The following is a 26,474-nucleotide window of genomic DNA, read 5'->3' on the forward strand; positions in this document are numbered from 1 at the left end:
TTTATTAGTTTACTCCAATTGGGGGATCGGTGGTAGGGTTTGCGGGGAATAATAATAAAGGTATATTATTTAAAAAAGTATGCATGTCTATATAGGTATGTGTATGTATATATGTATGCATACGTGTATGGATATATATATTTACCCCAGAAATATGGGGGATTGGAAATGATGCAGACAATTACATTGGAAGCAACATTCTTTCCGCAACATTAAGCTGATCCACCCCTTTAAAAAAAAAACCAGTACACTTCAACTTGACATTAGGCTTATGCAGTTTTACTACGCAATACATTTTTAAAGCCGCATTAGACAGGATTACCTAGATATACTGACCAGCTCAATCCAAACTCATCTCTCAGCATGTCCAGCCCACTTATCTCAGCCAATCATGGCTAGCAGAAAGTTTTGTATTTTTCTGTGGCTAAACCAACTAGGCTCGTAATTTAACAATTTTATTCATATTTACAAATGGCATACAAGTTTGTAATTAAGGCACATAAGTTCACATGTTCGAGAAGGCATTTCTGCCAAAAAAAACACATTTTGATCAAAAAATAAATAAACAAGTTTACGTTCAAACGGCTTTCCTGTGATGTAGTGACCCGCGACATGTCCCTACTTTCCTGAAACGGGTCACATTTAGCCAATTCTTTGAAAGCTAGCCAATGTTAGTTTGACTAGCTTAGCCAGATATTGTAAGTGTCCATTTACCTGCTCAGGAGGCTAGTGTTTTATTAACTTTCTCTGTCATTGAATCACATTTTTGAATCATGTTTATGCATGATTGTCTCATTCCAAGTAACTAGCTGCAGGCTCAAAGAAACATTCAATCATATACTTTGCATAGTAACCCAAATAAAAGTTTGAAGATAGAAAGATGTGTGTCATGAATGCTGGAGTGGAGGTTTAAAAACTACAGCTGCATATGTATATTTGCCAACACAGCATATCCTGCATGTATACACTACCGGTCAAAAGTTTTAGAACACCCACTAAGGGTTTTCTTTCCTAGTACTATTTTCTACATGGTAGAATAATAGTGAAGCTATAAAAACTATGAAATAGCACACATGGAATCATGTAGTAACCAAAAAAGTGTTAAACAAAATATATTTTATATTTGAGATTCTTCAAATAGCCACCCTTTGCATTGATGACAGCTTTGCACACTCTTGGCATTCTCTCAACCAGCTTCAACTGGAATGCTTTTCCAACCGTCTTGAAGGACTTCCCACGTATGCTGAGTACTTGTTGGCTGCTTTTCCTTCACTCTGCGATCCAACTCATCCAACCCATCTCAATTTGGTTGAGGTCGGGGGAATGTGGAGGCCAGGTCGTCTGATGCAGCAATCCATCACTCTCCTTCTTGGTCAAATAGCCCTTACACAGCTTGGAGGTGTGTTGGGTCATTGTCCCGTTGAAAAACAAATGATAGTACCACTATGCGCAAACCAGATGAGATGGCGTATATCTGCAGAATGCTGTGGTAGCCATGCTGGTTAAGTGTGCCTTGAATTCTAAATAAATCACAGACAGTATTATCAACAAAGCACCATCAAACCACCTCCATGCTTTACGGTGGGAAATACACATGCATCATCTGTTCACCCACACCGTGTCTCACAAAGACACGGCGGTTGGAACCAAAAAATCTCCAATTTGAACTCCAGACCAAAGGACAAATTTCCACTTGTCTAATGTCCATTGCTCGTGTTTCTTGGCCAAAGCAAGTCTCTTCTTCTTATTGTTGTCCTTTAGTAGTGATTTCTTTGCAGCAATTCGACCATGAAGGCCTGATTCACGCAGTCTCCTCTGAACAGTTGATGTTGAGATGTGTCTATTACTTGAACTCTAAAGCATTTATTTGGGCTGCAATTTCTGAGGCTGGTAACTCTAATGAACTTATCCTGTGCAGCAGAGGCAACTGTGGGTCTTCCCTTCCTGTGGCGGTCCTCATGAGAGCCAGTTTCATCATAGCGCTTGATGGTTTTTGCGACTGCACTGGAAACTTTAAAAGTTCTTTAAATTTTCCGTATTGACTGACCTTCATGTCTTAAAGTAATGATGGACTGTTGTTTCTCTTTCCTTATTTGAGCTGTTCTTGCCATAATATGGACTTGGTCTTTTACCAAATAGCCTATATTCTGTATACCACCCCTACCTTGTCACAACACAACTGATTGGATCAAATGTATTAAGAAATTCCACAAATTAACCTTTAACAAGTCACACCTATTAATGGAAATGCATTCCAGGTGACCTCATAAAGCTGGTTGAGAGAATTCCAAGAGTGTGCAAAGCTGTCATCAAGGCAAAGGGTGGCTATTTGAAGAATCTCAAATATAAAATATGTTTTGTGGTTACTACATGATTCCATATGTGTTATTTCATAGTTATGATTTCTTCACTATTATTCTACAATATAGAAAATTGTCAAAATAAAGAAAAATCCTTGCATGAGTAGGTGTTCGAAAACTTTTGACCAGTAGTGTAGCTTGCGTTACAATCTTTTCTAACAGCTTGGCAAAATGTATACAATGTGCTATGCAATAAACCAGATGAGTTCTCAAAAGTCAGCATTTGCCTAACCTTCTAAAAGTTGACTGTGCCAAATTATTTCCAATCCATTATGAGTGAGTGTGATGCATGTTTTCCATAATGTATGTTTCATACAGGGGTTGGCACCGAAATTATTTTTGATCAGTTCCACTGTTCCGACCAACATAATAAGGTTCTAAACAATTTAGGTTTATATCGTTCCTTTTTATTTCTGCGTTTTGTTTTTTTACATTTAGCTTGACGTTAAATTACTTCACCAATCAGTGTGGATAGAGCAGCTAGCTGTGGAGCGAGTAAGCGATTTTTAATGAAATATAATAATAATTAAAAAAAATATATGTATAGGAAAGTCGTTAACAGCAAATTGTATTTTGCCATAACAGCATGATTTAATCATAATAAAAGAGAAACAGGCAGTTTGCTGCCAGTCACAGTGTAGAGCACGAGATGCAACAAATGTTGAGGGTGAAGAGAGCGATGGAAGCTTGCCTTGAAGCGCTGGGCATCTTGTTATGACATGCATTATCTGAATTATACCTACGGAGGAGAGGCTTCTATGTAGGAACTTTGAATGTCTTTGAACTTCCGAGTTGGTTTAACGTTGGACCAGAGCAAATGTTAGCTAGCTAACAAGCTTGTGTGTTCAGAACAGGACTAGAATTAAAAACATTTCGTAATTGTAGTAAATAAATCTAAGGCGATGATACAGCCCGACCGGATGATGCTGTTGGTGATACAGCCTGACAGAATGCTCTCAATGGTGCATCTGTCAAAGTTTGTGAGGGTCTTAGGGTCCAAGACTAATTTCTTCAGTCTTCTGAAGTTGGACAGAAGCTGTTGGGCCTTCACCGCACTCTCTGTGTGGGTGGACCATTTCACATTGTCAGTGATGTTTATGCCGAGGAACTTGAAGCTTTTCACCTCCACTGTGACCCTGTCCATGTGGATGGGGGCGTGCTCCTTCTGACTGGGCTTTCTAACATCCTATTACACTTGTGTTGTGTTGCCTAGTATTAAAAGAATACAATAGAACTTACGTTGATTTAGTGAGAATACTGCCTTTTCTGTTTCAATAGCTAACACTAACCAACCTGTTAGGCATGTGATGTAGCCTACTCTTGCATCATATGGTCTTGCATCAAGTACTGCCTAGTGTATATGATGGACCACATCATCCAATTTACAGGGAAACTGTGTATCAATTAGTGTGCAAAGCCCAGGCCTTTTGTAAAGCATGGCAAAAATAAAAAAAAGCTAGCTGGCAAACAGAATTGAATTGACCTGTACATTTCATTAACACAGTGGAGTGCCAAGCCACGGATATTGCAGATGCAAATTGTCAACTCGGGATGTCAATTTTCCTGCTGACTTACCAACCCTCATTAACCGGTTAACAAACAGTTGAATTTGTTCCAAATAGTAAAATTCTGACCAACAGAAAATACTATGCGTGCATACAAGAAACATACTTTTTTCATTTATAGAGCTTAATTGAAGCATGCAATAGCATCAAGCCAATTGTCTCACAGCTGAAAGGCTAAGTTATTGAAAGTACAACTACTGTAATTAAGCAGCCAATGTAAAACATAATTTCAAACATTTGGCAAAATGTAATTCTCTGTTCTACATGGGGCACCTGATGTGAACAATTCCATATGTGACAGAGATGAAAATCTCCTTTTAGAGACTTAAAGAGAGGGAATAAAGATGCAACAACTAGGATGGGTTGCTAATATGATAAGGATTGTGCTTCTGGACAACTAAAGAAAGATGATATGAAAACCAATAGAACAGGAGAGAATAGTGGTTTCTATGGCTGGATTTGGCTAGGCTGGCTATTTTGATGCAATGTAAGACATGCCTCATAATATGAAGTAAAACGTCCAGGTTTCAAACAATGAAGTATCCTGTATGTTTTCAAAATGCATGCTGCCTCCAATTGCAAGGTGGTGGGTGACATGCCTGCCTACCGTATTGCCTATACACTAGAATCGCTAATGGATGACTGACTTCAATTAGGAGTTGAGAAACAAAAATGGTAGCTATATAAAGCTGGGTTCCTCTTGTTAACCATGGCTATGTTTTTAACATGCGATTGCATTTAGAATTGTTGTGCAATGACTCATCTTATCCAGCTGTTCTGTCTGACAGGTGATATTTTTCCACTCAAAGCCTCAGGAATTCACAAGTGCATACTGACACAAACACACGCTATGGCAGTGTATTGCTGTTATAGTTTATTTTGAGCCAGCCAGGCTATGGTTTTAACAATGTTTAGTGGGTGGACTGAAGCGCTTGATTTGGTTGTTGGTCGATTCCTGTGTGAAACCTCACCAAACTGCAGATAATGGTGCATGCCAGCAGGAGCTTGACCAGGCTTGTCAGTAGCATTGTCTTAACTGTCTGTTAGTTCATCTGTGGACCTTTGTCCTGACTTCACCAGGCGTGCTGAGACTGAGCATATCGTGAAGGAGCGAGGCAAATAAATATAAAAACATGTATATAGCCTAAAAGGCCTAGTCTGAGCAGACGCAGAGTGAGAGATTGGTTATGGGATCGTTCCATTTGATTTCAATCACTCTTTGACTGCACCCCTTTTGATTTGAACGAAACTTGCCGTACATATTTTCCCATGGTAGAAGTGGTCAGAAAATGACTTTTTGTACCTGAATGCCAAAACATTCAAGAGCATGCTGTGTCAACTGATGGTGGGCACAACACACAAACACCTCAGATTATGTAAATTGGGATCTAAGCTAAAATGTAGAATTCTTCAAGAAATTATCAAATAGTTTGACAACCCTGAATGTAAGCTTTTAAACGATATCAAACTCAACCATTTATCTTTTCCAGTGATGTCTCATTGTATGGTGGGATATGCAAAATGTGTAAACTTTCAGCACCTCTATCTAATGAATGTTTTGGCATTCAGGTTCAAAATGTCACTTTCAGGCCACTTCTACCATGGGCAAATATGTATGCAAAGTTTTGTTGAAATCAAAGTGGTACGGTCAAAAAGTATTGATATCGACAGTCAAACATTGAATAAGATTACTTCCCAAGCAAAGACCAATTTCTTTAACTCCTTGATTTTAGAAGGTCGTAGCTCATAGAGACAAACCAAAGATATTACAATGTGCATCAGTTGCGTCTTCCTAGGGCATTTTATCGCTTGTTTCTAGCCTAAAGCACCATGGATTTATGCATTGTTTTAGGTCAGTATAAACATTTTTATTACATTTTTACCCCTAAAAATCAAGGAAAGTCCCCCTCAGTTGGACTAGTCTCTTCACTGATTGCTCTGCTGGAACGCAGAGTAGGTGCCTGGGACAAGAATCTTTACTCTTAATAAATATTAGGCTTATCTGCCACAATCTTAAACTCAAAGCAGAATCTTTTTGTGAGACTGGAATTAATTTGACCTACTCGAACTAGTGAAGAAGGTTTAGATGAAATTAACCTTCGCCCTCCCTTACTCACGATGACACAGTAGGTAGCCATTGTTCTTCATCACAAGCCCCATCCTACTTCACTCCCTTACCGTTTCCGTCGTTCTCCTGTCTCACTTCCCCAATGATCTCCTTCTTTTCTGTCACTTTCTCCCTCCCTCTACACCTTTCCTTTTGTTCTGTTTTATTGCCCGGCCTTTGGTTTCCAGTGGTGGACAAAGCCGTTCTCTCGCATTATACGAGGAATGAATGTGGACACTGATGTTTGAGTTGGGACCAAGCCCATAGTCCATGATCTGCTTCACCCCCCCCCCCCCCCCCTTTCTGACCTTCTCTTATTTGACCTTTCTAACATGGTGGTTCTGTAGTCTGTTGCTTGCCCCCCTCTTCTCTGTTTTTGAGCGCTCTCTCCCTCTCTCCTCACACATGGAAAGACTACTTTCTATGTTGCCTGACAGTCTAAGTGTCAGTTGGATTTAGAGGCCTCGCATGTTGCAATACTATAGAAATCTCCCCCTGAATATCTTATGGCACTCTTGTGTAAGTGTGGACGTACACATGCTCCAGTCACTGTTGACCAAGAAGCATCTCCAGCTAGTCTGAACCTCCCCTTCATACACTCTTTTTAAAATCAATGTTTAGGATCAGCCCTGACAGTGTTTGGTGAAGCGTCTGTGCGTGTGTCTACTGAATGACTCCAGGGGCTGCGGGGGCTAGCCCTGATGTCGTCAGCCCTTTACACAATGCACAACAAGCAGGCCTTTTGTCCCAGCTTCACCCCTATCCTCCCACACAATGCTCATAATGTCCCAGCCTCTTTATCTGAGGCAGAGGTAGGGAGAGAAAGAGGGTCCTTTATCGTGGACTCAAAGGTCTGTTATTAACTCCAATTCCTTCAATCAGAAATTACGGCAATGTATACAGTATTATGCCCCCACAATTTTTACTTTGAACTGCATGTCTTAATCTTTCACTAGTCTTTGAGTTGGAGAGCTGATATCTGTAATACAATTTTATCCACCAGGAGATGTCAGTGAGTTAGTTGGCTGGCTGCTTAGTCTTTGGGTTAAATATTGCTCACCCCAGCTCCTCAGAGTATTTGATTGTTGTGTTGATGACTGAGCTCCTGGTCTGTACTTTAAATGAAATTGTGTTCTCAATCCGGTTACCTTCTAGGAAATGAATGAATAACTTAAGTAGACCTGGGCTAATAATTCTCAGCTCTGATTTTTGTGGAGGTAAAATAAGGAAAGGCTTGGGAAGACTGCAAAGGCTTACCAGATGTAAATGAAGAGCCGGAGGGAGGAGAAAAAAGGAGCGAGAGGGGGATGGTAGAATGGGTGACTGAGGGAAACCGATTAGGCTAGATGGAAAGGGATAAAGGAGGCGGGGTTGAAGTTTGTCACATGATCCCAAGTGTAGCCAGTACCAGGGGGCAGAGTAGCAGAGAGGCAGACAAGGCTTTCTAGCACTACACTGCAACTCTTCAGTACCCCCTCTCTCCTCCCTCCAGGCTGTCCTCCATCTACCCTCTTGCCCTCCTCTCTCCCGGCCCCTGGGCCAGGGAATGTGCCGGCTGGGAGATGCCTTACGTGGATCGGCAGAACCGGATCTGTGGCTTCCTGGACATCGAGGAAAACGAGAGCAGTGGGAAGTTTCTGCGCCGCTACTTCATCCTAGACACCCAACCGGGCAGCCTGGTGTGGTACATGGACAACCCTCAGGTAACACAGTACGACTGATGGTTAGCATTAGCTGGGTCATTCGCACAAAACTGTCATTTTTCACTACTGAGATTAGCATATGTTTTTATCTATTTCATAATTACTTTTATTGATCAGATAATATGCATTTGACCACAATTTCCACAACATTGTTATTACTGCAGCAGTCCAAAAAAGTATTCAAATATTTTTCAACATTGCTCCCCTAATGAAAAGGCCTGAGGTAAACATATAACCAAATAAAATAATAACATTATTATAACTTTAAATCAGACTTTTTCCCCAACTTGAGCTTCTTTGCCGTTTCTGTAATAAGAAGGCCAAGTGGGTTAAAGGAGGTGTTTTGAGCATAAGAACCTCATGCTGAAGGCATATATGCGAATTAAATCACTTCTACTACTCCTCTAGATGATGCATCATAGGTGAATAAAACGTTAATTAATAACTGATTGGAGTTTTTACAGGAACTTGAAAAAGTGTTACATAGACAGTGTTTGTACCAGGGTTTCCATTAGCCGGTAATAAAAATGAAAAGCCGATAGATAAAACTGCCACCGATCAATTGTCCGATATAAGGGGGGGAAAATCCCATTGCAAAATAATGCTTTGTAGCCTATTCATTGATGGAAATACCAGTCAATAGAAATACATTTGACCGGTCATGCTTATCTGTCTATACAGTGGGGCAAAAAAGTATTTAGTCAGCCACCAATTGTGCAAGTTCTCCCACTTAAAAAGATGAGAGAGGCCTGTAATTTTCATCATAGGTACACTTCAACTATGGCAGACAAAATGAGAGAAGAAAATCCAGAAAATCACATTGTAGGATTTTTAATGAATTTATTTGCAAATTATGGTGGAAAATAAGTATTTGGTCAATAACAAAAGTTTATCTCAATACTTTGTTATATACCCTTTGTTGGCAATGACAGAGGTCAAACGTTTTCTGTAAGTCTTCACAAGGTTTTCACACACTGTTGCTGGTATTTTGGCCCATTCCTCCATGCAGATCTCCTCTAGAGCAGTGATGTTTTGGGGCTGTTGCTGGGCAACATGGACTTTCAACTCCCTCCAAAGATTTTCTATGTGGTTGAGATCTGGAGACTGGCTAGGCCACTCCAGGACCTTGAAATGCTTCTTACGAAGCCACTCCTTCGTGGCCCGGGCGGTGTTTTTGGGATCATTGTCATGCTGAAAGACCCAGCCACGTTTCATCTTCAATGCCCTTGCTGATGGAAGGAGGTTTTCACTCAAAATCTCACGATACATGGCCCCATTCATTCTTTCCTTTACACGGATCAGTCGTCCTGGTCCCTTTGCAGAGAAACAGTCCCAAAGCATGATGTTTCCACCTCCATGCTTCACAGTAGGTATGGTGTTCTTTGGATGCAACTCGGCATTCTTTGTCCTCCAAACACGACGAGTTGAGTTTTTACCAAAAAGTTATATTTTGGTTTCATCTGACCATATGACATTCTCCCAATCTTCGTCTGGATCATCCAAATGCTCTCTAGCAAACTTCAGATGGGCCTGGAAATGTACTGGCTTAAGCAGGGGGACACGTCTGGCACTGCAGGATTTGAGTCCCTGGCGGCGTAGTGTGTTACTGATGGTAGGCTTTGTTACTTTGGTCCCAGCTCTCTGCAGGTCATTCACTAGGTCCCCCCGTGTGGTTCTGGGATTTTTGCTCACCGTTCTTGTGATCATTTTGACCCCACGGGGTGAGATCTTGCGTGGAGCCCCAGATCGAGGGAGATTATCAGTGGTCTTGTATGTCTTCCATTTCCTAATAATTGCTCCCACAGTTGATGTCTTCAAACCAAGCTGCTTACCTATTGCAGATTCAGTCTTCCCAGCCTGGTGCAGGTCTACAATTTTGTTTCTGGTGTCCTTTGACAGCTCTTTGGTCTTGGCCATAGTGGAGTTCGGAGTGTGACTGTTTGAGGTTGTGGACAGGTATCTTTTATACTGATAACAAGTTCAAACAGGTGCAATTAATACAGGTAACGAGTGGAGGACAGAGGAGCCTCTTAAAGGTGAGAGCCAGAAATCTTGCTTGTTTGTAGGTGACCAAATACTTATTTTCCACCATAATTTGCAAATAAATTCATAAAAAATCCTACAATGTGATTTTCTGGATTTTTTTTCTTCTCATTTTGTCTGTCATAGTTGAAGTGTACCTATGATGAAAATTACAGGCCTCTCTCATCTTTTTAAGTGGGAGAACTTGCACAATTGGTGGCTGACAAAATACTTTTTTGCCCCACTGTATAGACAGATAAGCATGACCGGTCAAATTGCCCCACTGTAGGTTAATCTCTGTCACATGAAACCGCTTGTATGTGCAGTGTGGTTTTGACTACAGTGTTTTCCCGCTAATTGCATTATGGAATGAACATTCGTGTGTAGTTGCTGCCTTGTGTGCATTGCTGCGCTTATAACGTGAAGAAATAAGTTGATCAACATTTTCAGCAAAACGTTCTGATCGGTTGCATCAGCCTCATCTGCTTTTTAAAGTTTGTTTTTGATGTAGCCAAGGCCTACTGCTTGTATGAATATGGGATCTATTGTCCCAGAGTCTGTTTGGAATAGGCTATTTTCTTGCACAGATCGATAAGGTACAATGCAATTAGCGGTGAAACACTGTTGTCAAAAGCGCACTGCACATACAAGCGGTTTCATGTGACAGAATAAAATATCTGTTAGAAATGTAGAAAGAGGGGAGCTCTAAACATGCAACAACTAGCATGGGTTGCTAATATAACTAGGATTGAGAAAAATAGGGTACTGGTTTCAACATGAGAATCACCCAGGTCTGTGGATGTTACTTGTAGGGATGGGCATTTGAAAGAATCTCTCTCTCTCAACTTTCTCTACTGAATAAAAATATAAACGCAACAATTTCAAAGATTTTACTGAGTTACAGTGCATATAAAATGAATTCATTAGGCCTTAATCTATGGATTTCACATGACTAGGCAGGGGTGCAGCCATGAGTGGGCCTGGGAGGGCATAGGCCCACCCACTTGAGCCAGGCCCAGCCAATCAGAAATATTTTTTTTCTCCACAAAAGGAGTTTGAGAGAAATAGAGACAGAAATAGTCCTCCATTTAATCAGCTGTCCGGGTGGCTGGTCTCAGAAGATCCCGCAGGGGAAGAAACCGGATGTGGAGGTCCTGGGCTTGCGTGGTTGTGAGGCCGGTTGGATGTACTGCCAAATTCTCTAAAATGACGTTTGTGTTGTGTGAAAAAACTGCACATTTAGAGTGGCCTTTTATTGTCCCCAGCACAAGGTGCACCTGTGTAATGATTATGCTGTTTAATCAGCTTCTTGATATGCCACACCTGTCAGGTGGATGGATTATCTTGGCAAAGGAGAAATGCTCACTAACTGGGATGTTAACAAAATTGGAGAGAAATAAGCTATTTGTGCGTATGGAACATTTCAGGTATCTTTTTTGTTTCAGCTCATGAAACATGGGCCAACCTTTTACATGTTACGTTTTATTTTTGTTCCGTATACATATCATTTTGAGTATGCTTGTTGGTGTGAAACGGGGCTGAAGGCAAAAAAAGTTAGCAGTATGCCATTGTTCCAATTACTGCTGGTTCTGAAATGACTTAATATATTTCCACTGCACTGACACTCCACAAACAATAAACACATCTTAGAGTTTGAAATTCTGTTAGTGCTTATTACCGGCTAAAAAATGTTGTTCTTGTATTAGATTATTAACAATGGAATAACCTTGAATTGATTACTCAAGTTCTCACCCCCATCCAGTCCCCCCCCAACCACCAAGTCACTCTTCTTTAGAGTAATCCAAATGCATAATATGAGATTACCCCACATATTATAAGGTTTTTCTTCAATGGACAGTATTCAATAGTATCTAATAGTTCCTCACCCACATTTTTCCCTTATAGAACCTGCCCATCAGTGCGGACTGTGTTGGCTCACTCAAACTCACCTACATATCCAAGGTAAGAGATTTGCTGAAGAATTTTCATATAATTGATTTTATAGGTGCTTGTTGAAAAGGGATATTTAATTAATTGAGGTTTTTGTACTTCTCTTGCCTCGTAGGTCAGCGACGCCACTAAGCAGAGACCAAAGGCAGAGTTTTGCTTCGGTAAGATTGAGGACAACTATTCTCTTTCCTCTCAGTTCCTCTGCTCAATTAATAGGGAAGTGGTTGTAACTTGGCTCAACTTTTCATGACCTTCAGTATCTTTAAACTCATACTAAACCACAGCTATAGATATACAGATTTCGGCAAACTTAGTTTCTAGATTTAGAATGTTATTGGACACCAAAAGTTCCGTTATTTATATGGCCATGGGCTCTTTTTTCCATTTGCATGAGTTGAAATGACTAATGATATGGGGGGGGTAGGTGAGTCCATGTTTCTGTTCAGCAATAAATCCAGCTTTTTTTCAGGATTGACATGACAGTGACATCTCAAAGAGCCAGAATTTCTCAGTTCAAGGTCTGCCCTGACAGATGCCACCCATGTACACAAGGCTGGGTCGTTTAGATTGACTTGAACCTAAGGGAGGAATGCATCCTTCTTGCCCTTCTCTCACCTCTATCACCTCAGCTTGATTTTGCTGTGGCTTGTCTCCACGCTACGGACAACCCTGCATAGTTTCAGCTGTTTAGCCAAAAGAGACATGCAGGATAGCAGCTGATCAGGATACTGTACATCAGGGGTCATCGACTGGCGGCCCATGGACCAATTACATTTTTTCTGTTCCCAAGTACTCTCACGAACAAAAAAACAGACATAGGCCTATGTGATCATGTCTCAATATAATAAAAGGTTTGAAATTATTATTTTAAAATACAATCTCTTGTTGGCCTGTGTGTGTCAGCAATCCCCCCTTCGCCCTCAATAGAAGGAAACACTAGTGTGTGTGACAGAACTGCCCCCGTCATCACCACACCGTTGTGTGTGTGTGTGTTGGGGTTTTGACAGGATGCTGGCATCCGAATCGGAACCCATTCTCAAAAGTCTGGGGTATTTTTAAACCACTGTTTGCATGCCATGTTTTGTTGATTTCCACATTTATTACCATCGCACCCCTTCCTAACTCCCATGTCTTTTAAAAGTAGCTCTTAATTGGTGTTTTCAGGAAAAGTCATTTGGGAAAGGCTGTCATACTTCCAGATGGGCTTACAGTAAACCAAGGATCAGAGTGGCAAGCTATGATTCATGTCCGTGTGTGTGTGTGTGGCTCTGATGCTGCGGCCCGGCTGTGTGACTCAACAACACACATGTTTTGTGTGTGATCGCAGCTGTGAGTCAGATCTTAGATATCGCCCTCCCAGCTTATTATTCACTTCCTTTGAGAGCCCCCACCACCCTTGGTCTACACACCCCTTAGAGCCAGACTGTTACAGTTTATAGTGGGGTAAATTGTACATGCTAATGTGGCATACACACCCATGTATGCCACATTGGTACGATTTTGGTTTCTTCTTGTTTAAATGCTGTCACTTTTGGATTGATTTATAGCCTCGTCTTTCTTTTTCCATGATCTCGTTGTCAGTATGTTTAACAAAATGCCCATGGCATGCCAGCCTCTTACTAATCATCTCCCACTCATTGAGTCACTCATTCATTCCACACCATTAATGTTCAGTCAATGGTCATGTCTCCTTTCAGTTTCCATCACTGTGGTTTTTGTGTGGTCAGAACAAGTGGCACTTAGGGATGGGCATGGTTATTCGAATATCCAAATGGACGTTGGTATTCGAATAGTTACGAGAAGAAAAAATGGATTGAGTTTGAATGGAGTTGTAGACAAGGACGGGAAGTGCATCAAAATAGCCTCAATTCGCCTTGGTAGCAAGCTAGCTAGCTGGCTAACATAGCTGGTAATCTTAGCTAGCTTCATTACATCGATTTGATGCGGTCAAGACCGGCACGACCAGATGGAATGATAACCTATGGCATGTACAAGTTTGACTAGCTAGTGTGAGTCTGGTCCCTGCAGTCACTGGCGCAAGCAACACATGTGCACACCCACGCTCATATAGAAATTTAAAAGAATGATGGCCATTGTGTCACAAAGTTCTAGTGCTTAGAGCTATTCGCTGCACCATCACCCAGGCTATAATGCAATGTAATTTAACCCAATGATCTGAAAGGGAGAGCGGGAAAGTGAAGGGAGGGATGAAATAATTAAGAGATAATGAAAGATGGCAACAGGATCAGTCTCTGTGCCAGCAATGGTTCAGAGCTAATCAGGCTTAGACCTAAAACCCCTTTGTCATTTGTGTGTGTAATTTGTAATAGTCTTGAGCTCCTTTTGTTAACATATTGGTGGAAGGTCATTAGAATGGGCTGCTGATTGCCTTGATGCAATTCTCCACTCTCAGATAATGGACCCAATGCTCCTGCTATGCCCTGTCCTATTAGGAACAGCAGACAATCCAACCTGGTCAGAGCATTTTCTATTATTTTGCCTTAAGTAACCTGTCTTGTGTAACCATACCAAATGGAAAATCTCATACTACTTTTAGTCTAGTCTGAGAGCAGGCTGGACAATCCACTCTATTTCCTCTCAACCAGTTGTAATTAAGCTACAGCCTTTTAACTTCTGTATTGTCACCAGTGACCCAATTTTATTTTTATATGTATATATATATTTGTGCTATTTTTTTTTTCTTATCTTTTGAATGTGTCACTCCCCATTTAGACCTATTTTTGATGTCTTCCATCTCTTTCTTGGTATTTCCCTTCCTCTTTCTCAGTCATCAACGCTGGCATGAGGAAATTCTTCCTCCAGGCCAATGATCAGCAGGACCTGGTGGACTGGGTGAACGCTCTTAACAAGGCCACCAAAATCACTGTGAGTCTCTCACTAAATGCTGCACTGTCTTTTATTGCTAAGGACTTGTGTCACACACAAGAAGACATAGCCTAGTCCTCTTTAGAAAACTATGACTTCCTGTTAATGACTGAAGTCATTGACTCCTAGTAAAGTGAGTAAAATCTCAAGATTTCCCATGTGTGTGATAGTCAAGAGGGTGACTGGCAGGATAGTTATTGTTAGGAGAGACCTTTCTGGGCGGCAGGTAGCCTAACGGTTAGAACGTTGGGCAAGGAACAGAAAGGTCGCCGGTTCGAATACCTGAGCCGACAAGGTGAAATATCTGTCGCTGTGCCCTTGAGTAAGGCACTTAACCCTAATTTGCTCCAGGGGAAACAGTAAACAACACATTTCACTGCATGTGAAAATGTGGCAAGAAAACATCTTATACATTTTTGCCCTTGGTTTAGGGGAGCTGTGAAGTACTCTCACTCAACTCTTGGGATCCCTCCTATCCCACACACTCCAACCTCAGAGCTAGAAACAGGAGTAATCAGTAGAAGTTGTAAAACAGGAGGAATCAAGGTATCCTGTACATGTTAGGAATGTTTTTCACACCATTTTCTCTTGCAGGTGCCAAAGTCCTATGATGGCCAACAGAATGTGGAGACCCAGAAAGCCCTTCTGGACAACCTGGGACCCAAGAAGCAGGTCTCCTACAGGACTGACATCATCGGGGGAGTTCCCATCATAACCCAGATGCAGGTAGGCAAGGCTAGCCCCCTATCTATCCCTAACCCTAGCTAGTTAATTTTCAGTAGAGTTGCAGTTGATAGTTTGAGCATCTACAGACCATTTTTAGGGGACTACACAACTCAGGTGTACCCCCCCTCCCCTCCCAAAAGCAGGAAAGGGGAGAGGGCCAGGAGGGTTCCGAGCGAGAGTTGCTGCAGAGATCCCACAACCAGCTGCCATACTTCCTGGGAAGGCCGACCCAAGACAAGACGGTCATCAAGTCTGGCTATTGTGTGAAGCAGGGAGCTGTGGTGAGTGCAGGGGACTATAGTGGGTTACAGTAGGGGGGCTCTTCGTTTGAGGTCTGGAGTGTTACAGTAGGGGGGCAATAGAATGAAGAAGGAATGTGTGTTTTTATGCTCTTTTCCCCAGATGAGGAATTGGAAAAGGAGATATTTCTTACTGGAGGAGAACTCAATGAGTTACTTCAAATCAGATCTGGTAAGTCCTTTTCATCAACACTGGAAAGCATACTAGAATGACTTATTACTCACACACACACTCGCTTGTCCTGGCATGCTCCACCTCATGTTCCTGGAATTTTGTGCCTCTGCTACACATGTCCTAGCATGTCCCTGTCTATGTGCCCTACTACACGCACACTCCACGAAGAACTTCCATGCTTGCCCATATTTTTCTCCAGCATTTGTCAATTTATCATCAACAGTGCCCAAGGACAGTCTTTCTCCTTTGTCGTCTTTGTGTTCCAAATAATACTATCAATAAGGCCTTGAAAGTTGGTTTTGCTCAACAGAAAGGAGTCCAAAAGACCAGTGCATTAAAAAAATTGAACTATTTACCTAGTCAGCTTGTGTGTTCAATGTGAGAGAAATATTCCTCTCGAGGAGTATTCAAGTTAAGAGTGCCATTGGGAGGGAATTCCCAGAATCTAATATACAATGCATTCGGAAAGTATTCAGACCCCTTCCCTTTTTCCCCATTTTGTTACGTTAAAACCTTATTCTAAAATGAATTAAATAACACATTTTCCTCAAATCTACACACAGTGCCCCATAAGGACAAAGCGAAAACAGGTTTTTAGAAATGTTTGCAAATGTATATAACAAAAAAAAACATACCTTATTTACATAAGTATTCAGACCCTTTGCTATGTGACTTGAAATTCAGCTCAGGTGCATCCTGTTTCCATTGGTCATCCTTGAGATGTTTCTACAACTTGATTGGAGTCAACCTGTGGTAAATTCAATTGATTGGACATGATTTGGAAGGGCACACACCTGTCTATATAAGGTCCCACAGTAGACAGTGCATGACAGAGCAAAAACCAAGCCATGAGGTCAAAGGAATTGTCTGTAGCGCTCCGAGACAGGATTGTGTCAAGGCACAGATTTGTTATTTTATTTTTTTATTTATCTGTTATTTTGCCAGGTAAGTTGACTGAGAACACATTCTCATTTACAGCAACGACCTGGGGAATAGTTACAGGAATGGTACCAAAAAATGTCTGCAGCATTAAATGTCCCCAAGAACACAGTGGCCTCCATCATTCTTAAATGGAAGAAGTTTGGATCCACCAAGACTCTTCCTAGAGCTGGCCACCTGGCCAAACTGAGCAAATGGGGGAGAAGGGCCTTTGTCAGGGAGGTGCTCAAGAACCCGATGGTCCTCTGTGGAGATGGGAGAACCTTCCTGAAGGACAACCATCTCTGCAGCACTCCACCAATAAGGCCTTTATGGTAGAGTGGCCAGGCGGAAGCCACTCCTCAGTAAAAAGGCACATGACAGCCTCTTGGAGTTTGCCAAAAGGCACCTAAAGGACTCAGACCATGAGAAACAAGATTCTCTGGTCTGATGAAACCAAGATTGAACTCTTTGGCCTGAATGTCCAGTGTCATGTCTGGAGGAGACCTGGCACCATCCCTATGGTGAAACGTGGTGGCGGCATCCTGCTGTGGGGATGTTTTTCAGCGGCAAGGACTAGGAGACTAGTCAGGATCGAGGCAAAGATGAACGGAGCAAAGTACAGAGGGATCCTTGATTAAAACCTTCTCAGGACCTGACTGGGGTGAGGGTTTAACTTCCAACAGTACAACGACCCTAAGCACACCGTCAAGACAACGGAGTGGCTTCGGGACAAGTCTCTGAATGTCCTTGAGTGGCCCAGCCAGAGCCCGGACTTGAACCCGATCGAACATCTCTGGAGAGACCTGAAAATAGCTGTGCAGTGACACTCCCCATTCAACCTGACAGAGCTTGAGAGGATCTGCAGTGAAGAATGGGAGAAACTCCCCAAATACTGGTGTGCCAAGCTTGTAGTGTCATACCCAAGAAGACTCATGGCTGTAATCGCTGCCAATGGTTCTTCAACAAAGTACTGAGTAAAGGGTACTTATGAGGACTTATGTAAATGTGGGTTCGGCGCATTTAAAAAAAATAAAAAATAAGTGTGGGTCACTCACGGGAACATAGGTATCCGAACAGATGCAGGACTACTAATGATTAGCCCAATAGTGTAAATGCAGATAGGCTGAAGTATGGGGTTGCCTATTTATTTATAGCCACTATGCTGCATTAGTGGGGCTACAGGTGATAATGCTTATTGCTAATAGCATACCTGATAATATGGATTTAAGGTTAGAGGGTAGAGGTTGGTCCCCCTCCTAGGTTATATTTTTTTTTACAAATACTTTAACCGATATGTTCTTTAGCTCATTTCTGGAGGTGGACATTATATTTTAGATTGTCAGCATTTCAGTCATTTTGGAGTAGAATGTCCTTTTAAAAAGTCACCAGAACTGAGCTATAGCACACGTTAAAACAGTTTGTTATAAATTTGGGGTTCTTAAAATATGTCATTTCTTATCTTCCTCTTGACCCTCTCTTCTTGACCCCCCCTCTCTCCAGGAGAAGGACCCTCTGAGAATTATTCCATTGAAGGAGGTCCACAAAGTTCAGGAGTGCAAACAGAGGTACTGCACAACTCTCAGCATTGTCATGGTTGAAGGAAGCCTCTACATCCACATTTATTGCATGTAACTTTGATTTTGATCACTGTTTATATTTGTATTTCCAGTGACATCTTGATGAGGGATAATCTCTTTGAGGTTGTCACCACTTCTAGGACCTTTTACATTCAGGTGAGAAGAGATTAAACATATTTATTTTTTCTATGACATATGTCTAGATTAATATTAAGAAATATCCCACTCAGTATATGTATTTCTCTCACCTCTGACTTTCCCCCTTTTACAATTTGCCCCGTTGTCCTCTGTCTCCTCTCTCCCTGCAGGCTGACAGTCCAGAGGAGATGCACAGCTGGATCAAGGCTGTCTCTGGGGCCATCGTAGCCCTGCGGGGACCTGGGAGATCTGCAGCCACCGTACGTAACCACCCACCATGTCACTGGGATTATAGGGCTACTGCATGCCCTCTGGCTCTTATGTTCAGTCTCCCGTCTGTCTGGTCCTTAGTAGAAACACATTGATCTGTTATCTATTTGTGTCATGTGTTCATGGCAGCCCAACACACACACACAAACAGTGAGGATGCAGAGAGGAGTGTAAAGTATGTGTCACTTTCTGTACTCACTACAGAGGGTAGAGGTTGGTCCCCCTCCTACTGTAGGTGTTAGCCCCCCTGGTATAGTATAGGCAGTGCAGTCTCCACGTCTCCTTTTTTCTCTTCCACTCCCTCTCTTTTCCCCCTGTACTGTGGGCAAGCCTGGCCCTTCCCAACCTGCTCTAATCCAGCTGTCCACTGTGTTGTTGCAGATGCGGCAGGCCAGACGGCTGTCGAACCCCTGTATACAGAGGTATACGGCCCGAATCGGGGAGTGCAGCACGTATGTCAGCTCCTGTTCCCCAAAGCTCCTTCTCTGTACTGTTGTTTTTCACTAACCTTTGGTCTTTGATGTCATGGAGTGGACTGGAGAGTCAACACTCTGCCTCCCTAAAAACCAAACTGTAAATGACCTCCCTGTGTGGGCTCTAACCTCTCCACCCCGCTGCCCATTCTGTAACTCCAACTCAGACCTTCTCTCCTCTACCTCTGCTTCTTTGCTTTTCCTGTCATCCTGTTCATGCTCTACCTCAGCTCTGGGGTTAGTCCCATAAACTCATTCCCTTGACTAAATGTAGCTTAAAGGGATACTGCGAAACTCTGGAATTTAGAGTCCGATGAACTCGTTGATACATTTTTAGATCTCTGTGTGCTGTGTTAGGGACGTTAGTGGTAGTTTCGCAATGCTACCGTACCTGTAGACTTTGTCATTACACTAATGCTAGTTAGCATTGGCTCACAATACTACTGCTAACTTCCTTCATACAGCACGCAAAGACATAAACATGGTATCCAAGAGTTCATCTGACTCTTGAGTAAGTAGAACCACAATCTCCCAGTATCCCTTTAACTTCCCTGGACCTCTGCAGCTAGTCACTGCCTCCCATTCACTTCCACACCCACTCATCCCGCTCTTAACCGCAGGTAGCCTAGCAGTTAAGAGCATTGGGCCAGTAATCGAAAGGTTGCTAGGAGCCGACTAGGTGAAACATTTGTCTGTGCCCTTGAGCAAAGCACCTTAACCCTAATTGCTCCTGTAAGTTGCTCTGGATAAGAGCGTCTACTAAATTCATAAAATGTCATTTGCTATTGTGGCTCTGTTACCATTTGAAGATGACTAAACATTTTAAACATCCCTCTGCAACTTTGAAAACCCTTACCACACACACACACATTTGAAATCTGTACTAACGCATCTCTGGTACAACCACAATTTACAAAAGGTATAAAATCACTGGTTACCCCTTTTGATGGTCTTCGTATTGATTGTCCAATGGGTGTATAATGGAGCCAGACTGATTTGAATCTTACCTTAGTGTGCACTTGTTCACTTTCCCTGATGGATTTAAAAGTAAAGGACAATATGGTGGAAACACCCAATTATTTTTAAATGCGTCGTAGGGAGGGAGTGTATGAATGCACACTTCAGGAGAATTGGGACGCTACCTCTCTAAGATGTGCTGCAGTGTTGTGTAAAAAATGTTGTACAGACATGTTTCCTGTTTCTGTCTATATCACTTCATATGTGCTCTCACACTCTCCTTGTCTCTCTTTCTCTCTCTGTGTCTCTGCAGTCTCCTGCAGCTGTATACCTGTCTTAGACGTCTCACATACTGCCTGTCACTAGTTCTACTTCCTGTCCACTGCCTGTATTTCTGTTTACTCTCTCACACCGTCGACTTGCATAACCCAGTTAACTTCAAACTTTATTTAGAAAATTAGAATAAACTTTATCTTTGGGAGCTAAACCACAATCATCTTCACATAAATAACTGTTTAGCTGTTTATGGTTGTGTATGATTGTGTTGTGTATGATGACTTCCTCTGTATATGTACACTCGGAAGTGAACTAACTGACCTAGCATACCTGAAGAATCACCGTTATGGTGTAGTGTTTCTGTTGAATGGTCTGCTTCAAGTCATGTAATTAAACTGCTCTTTCAGTACTAGTCAAAAGTTTGGACACCTACTCATTCCAGGGTTTTTCTTTATTTTTACTATTTTCTACGTTGTAGAATAATAGTGAAGATCTCAAAACTATGAAATAACACACATGGAATCATGTAGTAACCAACAAAGTGTTAAATAAATCAAAATCTATTTTATTTTTGAGATTCTTCAAAGTACCAACCCTTTGCCTTGATGACAGCTTTGCACACTCTTGGCATTCTGTCAACCAGCTTCATGAGGTAGTCTCCTCGAGTGCATTTCAATTAACACGTGTGCCTTGTTAATTTATGGAATTTCTTTCCTTCTTAATGCGTTTGAGCCAATCAGTTTTGTTGTGAGAAGGTTGGGGTGGTATACAGAAGACAGCCCTATTTTGTAAAAGACCAAGTCCATATTATGGCACAAACAGCTCAAATAAGCAAAGAGAAACAACAGTCCATTACTTTTAGACATGAAGTTTAGTCAATCTGGAAAATGTTAAAGTGTAGTCTCAAAAATCATCAAGCACTATGATGAAACTGGCTCTCATGAGGACCACCACAGGAAAGGAAGACCCAGAGTTACCTCTGCTGCAGGTAGGTACCTCTAAATGCTTCACAGAGTTCAAGTAACAGACGCATCTCAACATCAACTGTTCAGAGGAAACTGTGTGAATCAGTCCTTCATGGTCGAATTGTTGCAAAGAAACCACTACTAAAAGACACCAATAAGAAGAAGAGACTTGCTTGGGCCTAGAAACATGAGCAATGGACGTTAGACCGGTGGAAATCTGTCCTTTGGTGTGACAAGTCCAAATTTGAGATTTTTGGTTCCGACCGCTATCTCTTTGTGAGACACAGAGTAGGTGAACGGATGATCTCAGCATGTGTGGTTCCCACCATGAAGCATGGAGGAGGTGGTGTGATGGTGTCAGTGATTTATTTAGAATTCAAGGCACGCTTAACCAGCATGGTTACCACAGCATTCTGCAGCAATACGCCATCCCATCTGGTTTGGCATAGTGGGACTATCATTTGTTTTTCAACAGGACAAGGACCCAACACACCTCCAGGCTGTGTAAGGGCTATTTGACCAAGAAGGAGAGTGATGGAGTGCTGCATCAGATGACTTGGCCTTCACAATCACCCGACCTCAACCCAATTGGGATGATTTGGGATGAGTTGGACCGCAGATTGAAGGAAAAGCAGCCAACAAGTGCTCAGCATATGTGGGAACTCCTTCAAGATGGTTGGAAAAGCATTCCAGGTGAAGCTGTTTGAGAGAATTCCAAGTGTGCAAATCTGTCATCAAGGCAAAGGGTGGCTACTTTGAAGAATATTAAATATAAAATATATTTAGATTGTTTAACACTTTTTTTGGTTACTACATGATTCCATATGTGTTGTTTTGATGTCTTCACTATTATTCTACAATGTAGAAAATAGTAAAGGAAAACCCTGGAATGAGTAGGTGTGTTCAAACTTTCGGCTGGTACTGCACGTTTTTACATGTTCTCTGTCCGGCTGCATGTTTGAATTTATGGTACAGCATTATGATGACTTTGATGTTTTTCATTTTGAACTGATTGGGGGAGGGGGACATTTTGAACTGATTGGGGGAGGGGGACATTTTGAACTGATTGGGGGAGGGGGACATTTTGAACTGATTGGGGGAGGGGGACATTTTGAACTGATTGGGGGAGGGGGACATTTTGAACTGATTGGGGGAGGGGGACATTTTGAAATGCCAGCATGGGCAATCAGGCGTTCTTTTATTTATGGTCACAAACTGTTTTTACTGGGTGACTGGATTGGGTTAACATCTAATAAGTGCTACTTGGCTTGCTCCCTCCTTAACAACTTCTTCGGGATCAGTGTCCCTTCCACGGGACGGTTGAGCTAATGTAGGCTAATGCGATTAGCATGAGGTTGTACATTTCCCAGGACATTGACATTTTATTTATTTATTTCACCTTTATTTAACCAGGTAGGCTAGTTGAGAACAAGTTCTCATTTGCAACTGCGACCTGGCCAAGATAAAGCATAGCTATTTGACACACACAACAATATGTGACATACCTGATATTGGCAGAAAGCTTAAATTCTTGTTAATCTAACTGCACAGTCCAATTTACAGTAGCTATTGCAGTGAAATAATACTATGCTATTGTTTGAGGAGAGTGCACAATTTTGAACATAAAGTTATTAATAAACAAATTAGGCACATTTGGGCAGTCTTGATACAACATTTTGAACAGAAATGAAATGGTTCATTGGATCAGTCTAGAATTTTTCACATACACTGCTGCCATCTAGTGGCCAAAATCTACATTGCACCCGGGCTGGAATAATACATTATGGCCTTTCTCTTGCATTTCAAAGATGATTATACAAAATGTTTTTTTTCTTCTTTGTATTATCTTTTACCAGATCTATTGTTATTCTCCTACATTCCTTTCACATTTCCACAAACTTCAGTGTTTCCTTTCAAATGGTACCAAGAATATGCATATCCTTGCTTCAGGGCCTGACCTACAGGCAGTTAGGTTTGGGTATGTCATTTTAGGCGAAAATTTTAAAAAAGGGGGCGGATCCGTAACAACACCACCAACTGGTCACTGACATGTTCTTTCTTACTTTCTTTATTCCTCACCCCCTCTTGTTTTTACAGAGAGTGAAATGACAGTGAAATACTAACTTAAAAAAAAACAAGCACTACTGCTACTACTACTGCTGCTTGCACTACCACCGTCACAGCTTTACCAGCACTTCTACTGTCTGCTGCTACTACTACCACTGCTGCTGCATCAGCCGCTACACCACAAGTCTGCCACTGACTCTATTCACAACTGTTTTCCAAATTAGATTTTCGTCACCGCCCTTGGTCCCTGTCTGACTGTGATTCTGGGGGACACACCCCTCTGTCCTCTCTCAGCAGGAGCACTGTGGCTGTTCCTCCCAATCCACATTCTACCGCAGCCACCCGGGGCCCCCCGTCCCTCGCTCGCCCTTATCTGCAGTGCCACCCTACCCAGGGTGCCCTGCTGTCGCGGGCGGCGCACGCCCGGAGCCTGGCGTGGGACAGCGAACATTTCATGAGCCTCCTGCCACGACCCAGCCACGCCCGACTGTCACTACAGGAGACACGCCTGTCCAAGTGACCGCTGCCACCACCCTCGAGTCACCATGGAGACAGTGCAGCACCTTTGAGGGCTACCCACCAGAACCCCCCCCTTGACTTGGACCCTACTGACCTGCCAGTCAGTGAAGTCTCACCCCTACCCACAAACTAGGAGATGATGTGTGGCAACAGTGATAATGGAGGAAATGAGAGGAGTGCTTTTGAATAACCGAGAGAAGCAGAACCAGGGGGCTGGTGGTCTCCTCCACCAAACTGACCGGAAGTCATCTGGATAGAAATGGCAGAAAGCAGGAACTGGACTCCATGCCAAAGTGAATGACTGTATAATATGTCTGACCTCTATCCATCTCATGTTACCTAACCCAACTAGTCAACTCTGGTCAGATATTAGAGTTGAAAGTCACTCAGGGACAGAGGGGTTGCGTTCTCTCCTGGTGTTTCATTGTTAGTCATCTGCTCAGTTGAAGTTGAGGCCTGTGGACACATACATAAAGTCATGCAATCAGCTGTGTGTCTGTGTGTGTAGGGAGGGTGGGATTCACACTGAGCTCTACGCCAAAGATACGCCATTTGTCATTTTCTCCCACCTTAGATCAAACATTAATGTTCGCCTACACATTTAGATTTAAAATGTAATGAAGAGTTTTACCTGCAACTCATGACTAGGCACAAAGATTAATTCAACAATTTGTGAGCTAGTGAGTGTATATTTTAAGGGAGCAAGCTATATTCTCTGAGGGAATAGTTGTCAAGCTACAGAAATAATCATGCCTGGTCATTTCATACATTCACTGTTGTTCTTATTGAACGTTGTCTTTATTTTTAATTTTAATGTATAGTGTATGACCCGAATTATTCTAACAGACATTTTCTTTATCTGATTTTAAAACCTACATACAATCCCACTCAAGATCCACACCAGAGTATTACAGTTAGAAAGTTGTTGGCACACACTGTGGACTGGTTCGAGAGGACTGTGCAGCTCCAAAGCAAGCCATGTGGGTCGTTCCACCAATTCGGTGCCTTTTTGAGAAATATAAATTGGTAGAAAAAACAAATTGATTTCACCTAATTTAGCATTCTGTCATAAAGAGCACATTTTCAACTTTAGCAAGTCTTTAATCAGATGCAAAAAAATCGGATTTATTGAATTCTTTGTGTGGTCTATATTAAAGGTTACTTCATTTAATTTAACAGACTTAAATGTGATGTTGGTGCACAATTTTTACTTAACATATCAAAGGGAAGCAAAAGGCACTCATTTCGTGCAACGATCCATGGATGTTTGCATAATCCTGCAGGGTACTGTTTTGGGGTTATCTTCGGACTTGTACCAATAGGAGTTTAGTGGGGGAGTGAGTTGAGCGACAGAGTGAGGTGGCTTCAGTACGGGACCAAAGTCAACAGCAGTCACTACTAGGGAAGGGATGGCCAGAGTGTCTTACAGAGATGATGTTTAAATAAATACTGTTCACCAAAGCTGCCTGACCTCTTCAGACCTGTATACTGTACAGTGGCTTCAACCATTTTAATGACTGCTGCCCTATTTGTTGAGTTATGACAATGACAGCTGCTGTTTTGTGGGTGTGAAAACATTGGTTTTCTTCAACAGTTTGTATGGGATGGTTTTATTTTATGTTGTAAAATTGTGGGAAGATGTATATTTCCGTTTGAACTTCCCTGTGCCTGTATTGCCAGGTAGTGGAGGTTAACCCAACAATACTACTCAAAGGTCTTATTTCAATAGCTCTCAGTAGTGGTTTTGCAAAACCATATAGCTGCTAAAGTGCCATAAATTCTATAAAAATAAATAAATGTTATTCTAACCCTTTTTGTCTTGTGTGCTAGATTTTAATTGTGTCGCTATTTATTACGTGGATGACTTGAAAGAAATACTTTGAAAATGTTCAGGTGTTGATTTAATTATTGCAAATCAGTTCAATCAAGATTAGCAGCTGCTCATACAACTCCCACTAGTCATTAATTAACACATTTTGAAATAAAATCAAGGACTAAATCCAGATAAAGCAGACAATTCTATGAATGCATAAAAAACTGGAATAAACTGCTAAATACTAAGAAATGGTTCAACTGCTCTTACATAGCCTCACACTTAATTGTATGACTACTCTGCCCCCTGGTGGTGAAATTTAAATGGTTAACTTTCTTCCCAGGGTAGAAATGCCACTACATTTGACTCCTATACAGCCTGAACTTTGGTAATGATGGTCAGTCAGCATTATTTGTGTGTCCAATCATTGACCTGTCAAGTCTGAACAGGGTGTGGTGGTATGAATTGTGTTTAGTCGAATGGAGGCCCACAGTGACCAATGATGATGCCATACGGTTGCTTGTGGAAAACAAAAACGACTACATCTGGATTGACTCGGGGCCAGTAAGAGTAAGAAGAGTAAGAAGAAGTGAGGTAGCCCAGTCTGTCTATGCTTTTATTGGCCTGCAAGAGTGGCTTTTGTTGGGCTTCTGAGAGACTCCAATCGGAGTCCATGCTTCAACATTGTTTTGATCACATGGACTG

General features: G+C 42.0%; 1 protein-coding gene across 10 annotated transcripts in view; it reads left to right on the forward strand.

Annotated features, from left to right (window-relative positions):
• The window catches only part of LOC139562127 (pleckstrin homology domain-containing family A member 1-like), a 33,219-nt gene extending 7,450 nt beyond the window's left edge, over positions 1–25,769 (forward strand). The window contains exons 1-14 of one of the 10 annotated variants that reach the window (XM_071379486.1): positions 6,865–6,883; positions 7,525–7,735; positions 11,663–11,719; positions 11,823–11,868; positions 14,496–14,593; positions 15,188–15,319; positions 15,460–15,600; positions 15,722–15,790; positions 18,215–18,279; positions 18,384–18,447; positions 18,600–18,689; positions 19,081–19,151; positions 20,443–20,517; positions 23,732–25,769. In XM_071379486.1, the coding sequence (XP_071235587.1) occupies positions 7,595–7,735; positions 11,663–11,719; positions 11,823–11,868; positions 14,496–14,593; positions 15,188–15,319; positions 15,460–15,600; positions 15,722–15,790; positions 18,215–18,279; positions 18,384–18,447; positions 18,600–18,689; positions 19,081–19,151; positions 20,443–20,517; positions 23,732–23,957 (1,275 nt within the window). In that variant the 5' untranslated portion in view covers positions 6,865–6,883; positions 7,525–7,594 and the 3' untranslated portion in view covers positions 23,958–25,769. Of the gene's footprint in view, positions 1–6,864; positions 6,884–7,447; positions 7,736–11,662; positions 11,720–11,822; positions 11,869–14,495; positions 14,594–15,187; positions 15,320–15,459; positions 15,601–15,721; positions 15,791–18,214; positions 18,280–18,383; positions 18,448–18,599; positions 18,690–19,080; positions 19,152–20,442; positions 20,518–23,467 lie in introns of those variants that run through there. The other 9 variants (XM_071379485.1, XM_071379487.1, XM_071379490.1 and 6 more) reach the window with 9 other exon arrangements.
• Positions 25,770–26,474: the final 705 nt, after the last annotated feature.

This window comes from Salvelinus alpinus, chromosome 32 (assembly GCF_045679555.1).
Source record: "Salvelinus alpinus chromosome 32, SLU_Salpinus.1, whole genome shotgun sequence".
In the NCBI taxonomy this organism is placed as follows: Eukaryota; Metazoa; Chordata; class Actinopteri; order Salmoniformes; family Salmonidae; genus Salvelinus; species Salvelinus alpinus.